Source organism: Plectropomus leopardus, chromosome 2, assembly GCF_026936395.1.
Source record: "Plectropomus leopardus strain MGB_pleo_1.0 chromosome 2, ASM2693639v1, whole genome shotgun sequence".
NCBI lineage: Eukaryota > Metazoa > Chordata > Actinopteri > Perciformes > Serranidae > Plectropomus > Plectropomus leopardus.
Genome location: NC_142177.1, coordinates 32,295,163 through 32,307,899, shown reverse-complemented (window position 1 = coordinate 32,307,899; position 12,737 = coordinate 32,295,163). Strand labels below are relative to the sequence as shown.

The 12,737-nt window shown below is 35.8% G+C and overlaps 1 protein-coding gene across 1 annotated transcript in view; it reads left to right on the top strand.

Moving 5' to 3' along the window:
• The window catches only part of LOC121949544 (metabotropic glutamate receptor 4-like), a 240,766-nt gene extending 235,888 nt beyond the window's left edge, over positions 1–4,878 (top strand). Inside the window, exon 11 of the mRNA XM_042495264.2 lies at positions 3,057–4,878. Coding sequence (XP_042351198.1) covers positions 3,057–3,106 — 50 coding nt within the window. The 3' untranslated portion in view covers positions 3,107–4,878. The remainder of the gene's footprint in view (positions 1–3,056) is intronic.
• Positions 4,879–12,737: the final 7,859 nt, after the last annotated feature.

The following is a 12,737-nucleotide window of genomic DNA, read 5'->3' as shown; positions in this document are numbered from 1 at the left end:
TTAACCTGAGCTGCATGTCTTTGGACTGTGGGAGGAAGCCGGAGACCCCGGAGAGAACCCACGCAGACACGGGGAGAACATGCAAACTCCGCACAGAAGGGCCCCCGCCCGGATCGAACCCCGTTCCATAATATAGCATGTCGAAAAAAACTGTCAGAATGCCATACTATAGTATGGCGATAAATGTCAAATTATGACATGTCCCCAAAAACAGCTGAAAATACCGCAGTAAATAGTGTGCTGAGACACCCCAGACAAGGCATTGCATACAATATTGCAAAAACAGCAAAAAAAAGACTATACTATAACATGTCAAAAAAACGACTGAAAATGCCATACTATGGTATGTCAAAAACTGCATAAAATAGCGTGCCAAGACACGCTATAGCATAGAATGTTGCAAAAATGACCTAATACACCATAATATGGCAGGTCGAAAAAACAACTGAAAATGTCATACTAAAGTATAGCATTCTAACGTTCTATGCTATAGCATGTTTTGGCATGCTATTTTCTGCGGTTTTCAGCTGTTTTTGGGACATGTCATATTTTGACATTTTTTGCCAAACTATAGTAAGGCATTTCCAGTCGTTTTAAATCATGGTGTTTTTGGCAGTTTTTACAGCATTCTGTGCAAAGACGTGTCTGGCTTGTCACGGCACACTACTACATACTATTGTATGGTGAAGAATGTCAAAATATGACATGTCCCAAAAACAGCTGAACACTGCATTAAATGGCATGCTGAGACACGCCATTGCATAGAATGTTGCAAAAACGGACAAAAATACCATAACATAGGGTGTTGAAAAAACGACCGGAAATGCCATACTATAGTACGGCGAAAAATGTCAAAATATGACATGTCCCAAAAACAGCTGAAAACCGCATACAATAGCGTGCAGAGACACGCCATTGCATAGAATGTTAGAATGTCATACTATAGTATGGCATTTTCTGTTGTTTTTTGGACGTGCTATATTATGGTGGTTTGGGCATTTTTGCAAGATTCTATGCTATGGTGTGCCGATTTCAGCCATTTTTTTGACATGAGACAATTTGATGTTTTCTAACATACTATAGCAGGGGTTCCCAAACTTTGCCATGCCGAGGACCCCCTACTGCATTTTCTTTTTTTTTCTTTAAATTACATGTACATTAAAATGGCAACTTTCAAAAATCAAACATACAACATCTTAATATATTTTCCTTATTTTATTAATAACAATCACTCTGTCCTCATAAACATTTCTTGTCTTTTTCAACAGTAGTATTAACAGTAAACATATTTTCTTGTAGATTTTTTCTCTTTTGTTAGGCCTTTCTATTCATTACATTCAGTGTCCTCTGTTATAAACATTCTGTCATTTCTGTCTTAACAATATTCAACAGTAATATTAACAATAATAATTTTTTACAAATATTTTTCTCCTTGTTATGTATTCATTACATTCTGTGTCTTTGACAGTCCTTGTCATTTCTGCCTTTACAATATTCATTTTAATTGTTATTTTGTAAACAAAAATTAAAATATTGGTATCAAAGGACACTGATTTTGATATGCAGTGATTAATAACATCTAAAAATACATACCCCAAGTATCTGTGATGGTAGCAGACGACGATGGGGTGTCTGTGGTGTCACTCTAATATCTGAGGTTTTTGCGAGTCCATGAATGCATCGCAGCTTGCAGAGTTTTTTTTATCTCCTTAGCAACTGAATGTCATTGGTGGGTTGGAGAATTGATCTGTTGATGCATTCACAGCTGATCAGATCTAAGGATGAGAGAAGATATTTGCAGATTTTTGTAAATGAAAGACAGTTTTATGTTTTTTTGTCAGACATTTTTTGACATGTCAAAATGGCTGACAAAAAAGTTTTAAGACATACTACACTATGGCATTTTCGGCTATTTTTTAAACATGCTAAATTCTTACTTTTTAGGCCTTTTTCCAACATTGTATATCATGACGTGTCTTTGACCTTTACTATGTCCCTTTCAGCCATTTTTATGACATATTTGGCCCTTGTCTTGACATTGTATATCACAACGCATCTCAACAAGCTATGTCTTTTCCTAAAAAATGACCCTAAATGCCACAAAAATGTCAAGTACAGTATGGCATCAAAAATGACCCAAAATGCCACCAAAATGCCATTGTATAGTATGTCGACAAAACTGACTCAGAAACGTCATTGTATAGTATGTCGTTCAAAAATGCCACAAAAACATCACAGTGTAGTATGTCGCCAAAAATTACTCAAAAACGTCACAGTATAGTAGTTCCTTGAAAATGACCACATAAACACCGTAGTATGGTACGTCGTCAAAAACAACACAAAAACGTCAGAAAAAACAGTATAGTATGTTGTTAAAAATGACCCAAAATGCCACAAAAACATCATAGTACAGCATGTTGTCAAAAATGACCCAAAAGGCCACAACAACGTCACAGTGTAGTATGTTGTCAAAAATGACCCAAAAACTTCAGTGCAGTAGTTTGTCAAAAAGTCCACAAATGCCACAAAAATGTCATAATATAGTATGTCATCAAAAATTACCCAAAACCATCATAGCATAGTATGTCGCCACAAAAATGTCACAGTATAGTATGCCATCAAAAATGACCCAAAAATGTCATAGTATAGTATGTTGTCATAAATGACCCAAAATGCCACAAAAACGTCACAGTATAGGATGTCATCAAAAATTACCCAGAATGCCACAAAAATGTGATAGTATAGTAAGTCGTCAAAATGACTGTATGTCATTTAAAATAGCATCAAAAAGTCATAGTATTGAGTGTCAAAGATTAAAAAAGGTACAGAATACTATCAACTTTCACCACCCTTTTCCATCCAGCAGACACCTCGTAAAAGGCAACTGAACAAATTGGTTGCTTTTCATGTCATTCAGGTTACTTGGTTACATAAGGAAAACAAGGCCAAACAAAACACCTATATGCCCTTCAGATTTCCTCCTCAACTTATCGGTTGCAATAGTTCACCTTGACTCTGTTTGACTCTCAACCTGCCCTTTCATTTTTCTCTTTCAGCTTTCTCAACCAAGCAAACCTACATCAGCTACAGCAACCATGCAATCTAAGGGACAAATCTTCTTATCATAATTCAGGATTTTCCAACTTGACGGAGAAAAACATGCAGCAGAGTTTTACACAGCCGGCATAAAAACATTTAAAAAAAATGGATGTGTCATTGTACGGGAGGAGATCACAGAAGCGTTGCCCAAAGACGTGACATGGCGAGGAGAGAGATCACGGAGATGGACAAAACAGGGGACCAGAACAGATAACAGTACAATTGCAAGGTTCCATCTTCTGTCTGCCTCACAAGAATACACAAAAAAAAGAAAAAAGAAAAAAGAAAAATACTTGCATGGCAGAGGCCTGGAGACTGATGGATGGACCTTACTTTTTGAGTGTTTACATTTCAGCTATGCCCTCTTTCAAAGACTTCTCCTTCATCTTGAGCAGTGCTGACTGAAACTGAACAAAAATCAAGAATATGTTCAGGTGTTCTCAATGTCGTCTGCCAGTTTTGAAAACTGTAATTAATCTTAAAAACCCTCAAGGCATCACAAGGGATTAATCAACACCAAAAAGGCATGAAAACATGGTCCATGAATTTCTAAAGGGGGAGGGGAGGGTTGTGTTTGTTTTTATTTCTAAATGTAATCCAGTCTCATGAGTCAGATGACTGGAAATGGCGATCATCTCGACAATGCAACAAATCTGTACCAGACACCATTTATTTTTCCCCTCTTCCAGGCTCCCACTGAGTCAGTAAGAAGGACTACACATATAAAGATGGTCTCTGCCGATTTTGAGCATGCCAGTTTCAACATCCTGTGTTGTGTCGTTTAAAAAAAAATTAGAAAAAGAAAAAATAATATCTTTGGAATGCGTTTAAAACTCTGTTGCAGCGTTGTTAACAATTGTTTGGGCCCGAGCCTGTTGTACGTTAAAAACTGTTCTCAAATGGTGAAGGTCTAGTGAGTGATTATTTATCTGTGCTTAAGTGAGGCCATGATTTGTATTACCAGCTAGCCCAAGGCTGCCACTGCCCTCCGCATACCTGTATGTGCTTTGAAACAGTGGCTCGTGGTTAAAATAAACAGTATTTTATCCAGGAGATGTTACTGTAAGCTGTCGTCCAGGATGACCCCCCCCCCCCATCACTGCCACCAGCTATTCTCTCGGTCACATGTAGTGTAAGGGTAAAGCTTAGCTGTACAGATCCATTAGGAGGGGAATTAAGATGAAGTATGCCCTTGAGAGGATTGTGCAGTATGACCTGAAGGTGATATCCATAATGGACCAGCTCCTGAGAAAATTCATTACTATACATGTCCTCCTCAGGCACTCTCATGATAAGGAGGAGGTGTCAGGAAGTTGAAAGGCTTTTCAAGAAACGAAAATCTAATTGCAGATGTATACATTATCTCTATCAATCACCCTCAGCTTGCTGAACAGATTAATAGTTGGCTTTGTGCAGTATACTGTAAAAGCCCTCTAATGTCTAATGGGAAAAACATTGTGGGGTCATTTGTGTTGTGAATTCAATGCTGCTCTTCATGCCTCCCTCTGTATTACTTTCAACACCATTTGTGTTGCAGAATAAAATGTGAGTGCTGACCAAATTAAATGGCAAGTTAATGTATGTTATTAAATAGATTGATGATGTCTGCTTTATGTCCTGACATATCCTAAAATTGGGGAAAATGTACAAAAAGATACAGTGCCTGGCTATCTGACTATGTATTTGTAAAACCTCATGAAAACTAATGAAGTGTGTGAAGCATGTTTAGTTTTTTTTATACAAAATTTTATTTCTATTAAAAATGTTTTCAAACTTCAACGTGCATCAGGTTTGTGTGATTTGGGAAAATCTATCGGTTCCTTTCACTTTCTCGTTCATTTGATACTCAGTTTTAAAAATAACTGGAGGAAGATATTTTTTTTACAATCAGTACATGCAGTTCAGACTACAGAATTGTACAGGAGCAAACTTGCATCATCTTCAGCTTCTCTGAGGAGTGTTTTTTAATTCTTGTTGTAAACTAATAATACAGATTAAAAAACAGTTTGTCAGCCCTGAAGAAACAAGAGAGTAGCTGCCATTCTCTGAATAATATGTTGCCACAAGTGCTCTGATAATAGCACTGGAGGGATGGAGAATTGGTGGAGGGAAACATGAAATTATTCTAAATGAATGGTTTGCTGCTACTCGAAACCAAGGCCTCTGCATGCAGCAAGCTCTCAAGATCTATCATCTTTTCCACGCCTCCCTGTTACTGTGAGGCCACTATACAAAAGGTTTGGAAATAACAGTTATAGCAAGTGTGCTAAATGTGTACCAGAGTACTAGATTATGTGGATATGCAGAGCAAAGTATATATCATCTTGTCATGGCAGAGACAGATTGAGGTGTCTGCAATGTTTGGACTCATGAGAATACTGGGCTGCATGAGACATACTCCGGTTTTTGTTTTTTGGGTTGTTTTTTTAACAGATTTAAAAATATCTTATAGTGCCCTGACAACAATACACAAAGTATAAGAAAGTTATGTCATAAAATATCTAGAATTGAATGTGTTACAGTCACAACAAGCAAAAAACAGGAAAGCTAAGCATCATATTTAAATTTCCTGTTGTGAAATTTAAGTATTAAGTTTCAAGCTTACATTAATGCAGCCAGCATCTCCTCTGAATGCACTACCATATGCACTTGTAAAAGAAGAAGAGATTTAAAAGAAAAAAAATATCTAAAGAGCAGTTTTTGGCTGGCTGCCAAATAAAAATCAATATATACAGCATGAGAGACACTGCAGGGCCCTTATATGGGAACTAAGTAAATAAATCAATTAATCAATATCTTATTAATAAATAACACTCAGGGAAGGACAATATAAACTGTAAATAAACTCTATGATATTCCTTGAGACCCACACACTAAAATAATCAATCCAATGTGGGAAAACGAATTATTATTATTAGGAACCAATATTACTGAATTTACAATGACATTTTCTGGAAGAAATCTGCAAACAAAATCAACCAAATGTGTTATGTCTACATCAACAAAACAAAAAGCATATTCTGTTTGTACTAAAAAAAAAAATAGAATAAAAATTATAGTATACTATGTCGTTCAAAAGAGCATAAAAGCCACAGTATATAGTATGTCAGTATGTCATCAAAAATAACAACAAAAAAAAGTAAATTATAATATGTCTTACATTATAACATGAAAAGTCATAATATAGTATTTTCAAAATGGCACAAAAAAATCATAGTTTAGCATGTCATACAAAAAAGCATAAACATATCATAGTATGGTATGTTGTCAAAAGAGCAGCATTAAAAGTTATAGTATAGCATGTTGAACAAAAAATCAGAAAAGGGTATAGTTCGTCGTCAAAAGTAAATAAAAAAATTAATCGTACAGCAAGTCGTCCAAAATACCATAAAAATGTAATAGTATGGTATGTCATCCAAAATAGCAAAAAAAAACTCTTTGTATAGAATGTTGTCCAAAATAGCACAAAAAAGTCAAAGTATAATACTTCGTCCAAAACAGCAAAAGAAGTAATATTATATGCAATTCAAAAAAAGTCATAGTATAGTATGTCGGCCAAAATAGCATAAAAATATCACAGTATAGCTTGTCATCCATAATACTATAAAAAAGTCATAGTTTTGTATGTTGTCCAAAAGTATGAAAAAAGGACACAATACAATATGTCAAAAATGTAAAAAAAAAAAAAAAGTCATAGTATACTATGTCGACCAAAATAACATAAAAAGTCATGGGATGTCCAGCAGCTCACCTGGTAAAGCAGGCGCAGTGTTCAGAGGCTGTGTGTCCTCGCCGCGGTGGTCGCGGGTTGGTGATCCCTTGCTGCATGTCATCCCCGCTCTCTCTGTCCCCGTTCCACGCTTCAGCTGTAACAAAGACAAAAGAAAAAATAACGTTGAAAAATAATATAATATGTTGACCAAAATATCTTTAGAAAGTCATAGTATAGAATGGCAGTAAGTAAGTCATAGTTTAGTATGTTGAACAAAATAGATTACAAATAACACACTGTAGCTTGTCTTCCAAGAAAGCATGAATGAGTCATAGTATAATATGTTGTTCAAAATGTATGTCATAAAAATCCCCCAAAAATGTCATAGTATAGTATGTCGTAAAAAGACACAGTATCAATATTGTAAAAAAAAAAAATGCAATAAAATGACATAGTAAAGTATGGCATACAGTAGTCAATAGAGTACACCAAAAAATGCAAAGAAGTCATTGCATAGAATGACATGAAAAGCCATATCATATCATAAAAAATCATAGTGTAGTATGTTATTAAATGTCAAGGTATTATATATATCCACAAAAAAATCCTAAAAAGTCTAAGTATAGTATGTAAAAAAAGGCAATAAAATGTCAGAGTGTAGTCAATAAAAGTTCAAGTACAGTTTGTCATAAAAATGCAATAAAATGTCATAGTATAGTATGTCATGGACATGCAATGAAAGGTCATATTAGAACATGTCGTAACAATGCACGAAAAATGTAATAGTATTGTAAAATTTCACAGTATATAATGAATGCAATAAAATGTCATAGTACAGTATGTCATCAAAAGTTAAAGTGTAGTATTCATAAAAGCCATTGTATAGTTTGTCATAAAAAAGCCAAAAAACATCAAAGTTTGTCACAAAAAGTCATAGTGTAGAAATGTATTGAATGCAATAGTATAGTTTGTCATAAAAATGCAAAAGAAGTCATAGTATAGTATGACATAAAAATTCAAAAAAGTCATACAATTGAATGTCATTAAAAGTAGAAGTATTGTATGTCAAAGAGAATGCAAAAACTGCCATAATAGGTCATAAAAACTCATCGTATGCTATAAAATGTCAGTGTAGTATGTTGTAACAATGCAAAAAAGTCATTGTATATTTAAGTCATTAAAACACCATAAAATGTCATAGTATTGGTCATAAAAATGCAGTTAAAAGTAATAGTATAGTATGTCATATAAATATTGCAACAAAATCAGTCAGTTAAGTATGTCATAAATAATGCAATAAAATCATCATATAGTCATGTAATGTCTTAGTGCAGAATATTAAAAAAATGCCTTCAAAAGTCCTGTAATACAAGCTGCTCCACCCATAAATATGTATTACTTTGGGACTTAATAGAACACAAATTGGTATCATGATTGTTGAAATTAGTTGTACGGACAAAATTGTTATTTTTTTTGCACTAGGCTGTAAACGAGTTGTTTCTGCTGTTAGTTGGGCATGTGTCTACTGGTTTTACTCTGTCTTTGAGCCAGCCTCAAGTGACCAATACAGGAAGTGCATTTTTTTGGCACTTTTACATTGACTTTTTCAGCCTTGGAGGTTGACACTTGGGTAAGGGCAAAGTGGTTGGGGAAAGGTTTTGTTTTGATGCTCATGAACACATAAGAGCCAGTGCACAGTCCTGCACATGCTATTCTATTTATCAGCAATTGGTGGCAGTAACATGCTGGCCAATGAAGCAAAGAGCCAACAGATGCAACAAAACAACAGACTGATACTAAGTAAAAACTGATACAACAGATACATGCAGGAGACGATTTCAAACTACTTAAAAAGAAAAAAATCAGATATGAAAATCTCTTAGGAGGAAGGAAATGCGTTTAATGTTAGGGAAACACCAGAATTTTTCGTGTGCACATCAGCTCCAGTCAGCAGGGACTTCAGTTTCTGTAACTCAGGACTTCCCTCCCAACAGTGGAGAAGACAGGCGAGTATGTTTTATTTCTCCAACAGCTGGCCGCTCCACGCTTCAATTCATCCGAGTCTGAAAGCCAGCAATTTTCAATAAACTTGGAGAATATTTAGGACAACTTGAGATGTTGTTCGGCAGCGTAATGGCAAAACGCGTTCAGGAAGAAATTTCTGTGGGCAGTTATAACGACACCACTATGAGGGGTTCAATGCAATCTACTCAACTGTGTAATTGCAGATGGGGAGATAACAAATGCCGAGACAGACGTGGAGAGGTTTATCCACACGAGTTAAAGACTTACTATCTGAACTGGTGACAACATAAATGTTACACTACATTTTTGATGAGATGGTCTTATGTTGAGAAAGCAGTCAACAAAATCCACGAAAAAAAAAAGAAAGACAAATTCCACCCAAGCTCAGAGCCCCTTTTCATTCCTACGAGATCACAGTGACAATGACAGCTCCTTCAGATTAGAGGAGTATATTAATTCAAATAATTCTCCCACATCAGTGGGGAATATTAACATGAGCATACATAGCCACAAAACCAATCACGCGAGGACTGGATCACAGAGCAGTTATTAATCCTCTCATATGTTCTTGAAATTGTCTTGGCACACTTTCCTAAGACAATTGGATCATGTCAAAGTCCGTTTAAAAGTGTAAACGGAAACCATTTTTCCCCGCAAGAAAGTGCTCAGAAAGTAATTTAATTTAGTTCAAGTCATCAAATGACAATTTAATTTCATTAATCAGTTAAACTGTGTCTGATTGCAAAGGAGAAGGACGCTGAGTTGAAGCCATCTTCAGCAGTAACGCGCCAACGTTAAGACAATCCCTATGCAAGTATGACTAACTGAGCAGATGCAAAGTGTATCCAGACCTATGCGTGTGCACCCGAGGATGATACAATACAACTGCCCTCAGGTGACAGAATGAGCACAGTGGCACATTCAACTAGAATTGAGCACCAATATGCAGCAGGATTAAGGGAAGCGTTGAAGTGATTTTTCTCTCAAGGGTCCTCTGACTGAGCTCTCTCAGCTGTGCAGCGCTGCTATAGTATACCATCATAAACAGACACCAACAGAGCCTGCTTTGCTGTAAGGAGTCTGAACTAGAGGACTGATCTAGAGAAGCGTCAGGCGCAAAAAGGCTCAACAATTCACTGCGGAATCGACAGAAGAACCAGCTGAAGCCTGAATGTTTGCATGAAGCAAAATAACAAGGAAAAATGAAACTGTTTGTGAAATAAGTATGTGAAAACAGAGCCGCAGTGCTCTCATGACGACGTGTTCGTGCTTAAGAAATCATAGCATCGCAATTTCTCAGATATTCAACTAATATTTCATTCACCTTTTGTCTTTGATAGTGATGAGTGATCAAAGACGTGGTACTGTAGCTTATACACAGTGCATACACTATGTTGCTAGGAAACAGTAGCTCATGAATATCCTGCAGTTATCAAAGGGGTAATGTTCTGATAGTTCAGTGACGGCGTAAAAAAAGCAAAATGTTGGAAGGGTACCTCCCTTCAGGAAAAACAACTGAGAAATAATTAAATAAATGCAATATTTCAATTTATCTATGTGAATATATATTTCTAAACCCTGTGCATATGTGCCGCGGTGCATTGTGTTACAGTGTGACATGGAAATATATTGACATAGACGAAACCTCTTTGCACAACTCATATACTGCCTGTTATGTGCGACAGCATAACCAGCTTTTTCATTCATGTGTCACACCATTGTTTGTAAGTCGCACCTTATTATTACTGCATTTTCCTGCCTTATTCTATAATGTCTCAGAGATGCACAGATATGGAATTTCAGTGCCAATAACAAGATAATCATTGCTGATGTGGTTTTCTTGACAAATAACATTAATCTTAAAATTGTAAAAACGTATAGAGAACAGTAAAGCCAAACATTTTAGATGTTGTCTCCCTGATGGTCAATACAACCTCTGTACTCAATAGACACTGTGTTGAGTGTACGACTCACTGCATGAGATTTAAGCAGCAGTTAGTGGCTCACTCAATGTAGAACAACAGTAGCCAAAAATGTCTGCAAATTGGGTAAACAATAAGGTCCAAGAGCCCCTTACCCTCCAGCAGAGGACGAGACCAGCCATATACAGGGACGGTAAATGATTGGTACTGGCAAGTTACGCAATTCTTATTTGGGGTTGACCGATATTGATTTATCAGGGCCAATACCAATACCTATTATTAGTAGTTAATAAGACCAATATTTGGGACCAATTTGCATTTACAATAAAAATAAAAATATTTCTGTCAATATTAAGAATTAAGAATATAACAAATTCCAACACAAAACTTTGATTAATGCCTTTAGCAAATTAATCAGAACTGAAACTCTCAGCATCATATACAGCAAGTTCCCAGCAGCATTTCTGTAGAGGCAAGTAAAAATTTAAATCGAAAATGAATAAATAAAAATAGCTCCCAGAGGCTTTACAAAGTAAATGTTCCTCTCAGGCTGACACTTTTTTGTACTTTTTAATTCATTTTATCAGCAATTATTAAAATAAAACGCCAAAACAGATAATCAGCAAAATAAAAAAAAAAATAATAATCTGTCGACCCCTAGCCATTATTATTATTATTATTATATAGAAAGTTAAGTTAATTTAACCCCTTACAGGTACCAGTTTTTTTGTATTTCTGCTGATAACCTTATTATAGGGGTTTATGGGGACTGACTCACATTTTGACCCAGCCTCAAGTGGACATTAGAGGAACTGCAGATATATGCAGGTTATTATTTATGTACCGTTATGTTTATATCATTTTCTTCAGCAAGAATGAAGTTCTATCTGATCAAATATTTTACCATGTTATTCCAATGCTCTTGAATAATTATTCTAATAGTATAATAATTCTAATTATACTATTCCTATTTTAATTTATGAACCTCTTATTATATATTTCTGCCTTTGTACTGCTGGAACAACTGAATTTCGGTTGGGGATCAATAAAGGTGAATCTTATCTTTTAGAAGTATAATCATTTTGGTTATTATTATTATTAGATCTCCTTGGGTCCTGATATATGTAGATAACACAAGGGCATAAAAAAAACATCCAACACTTTTCTTGAGATAGTATTTACCTAAGTCATAACAATTAACTTCTCTTCTCACTTTATTTAATAAAGTCAATTTAATTGATTGCATTAACTATTCTGAAGCCGTACGTGCCGTTATGAACAATATGTAACTGTCATCCTCAGCAGACAAAGACGTCATTACTCATTTTATCTCTGAGGTTGAGGTTTTTAAAGAGAGGACAAACTCGTCTGTCTGTAACGAACAGCCAGTGATCATTTCAGCTGTTGAGTCCACTGAACGACGCTTCTAATTGAGCCCGGGGGAAGAAGCCAGACGAGTGCTGCATGTAGAGATCCCCAGGTTAAAGACAGACACTCGGGTAACATGTTTCCCTCAGGGAAGAAAAAACACAAGTGTGAGGAGGTGGGTAAAGCCTTTACAATGAAACTAGGCCATCCTAACAAGGACTGGGAAAGACTGTGACAGTAGAATGCAAAGCCTGGTATACCGCAGCCCGGGTCTCTCATATTCACTGCCAATATTGCTTTCATTTGCTATGCACCATTTCACCCTCTCCTTTAAGCTCTGCCGAACTCAAATGCATTATGATGTTGTATGGTAAATATATTTCCTTAGGTAGTCTGTCAGGGGGCTGTTTCACTTCTGGTTTCTGGATTTGGGTTTTTCAAGTAATGAAAAAGAAATGTTTATGTCTGCACCTCATGTCAGCACTGACATTCCTTTAATCAATATTTCATTCATTTTTGGTTAATGTTTCATGCTTTTATATATTCATGACACATTACTATTGAATTACCATATCTGAGCTGCCACGTCTCTTTTTGTGAACCTACGTGTA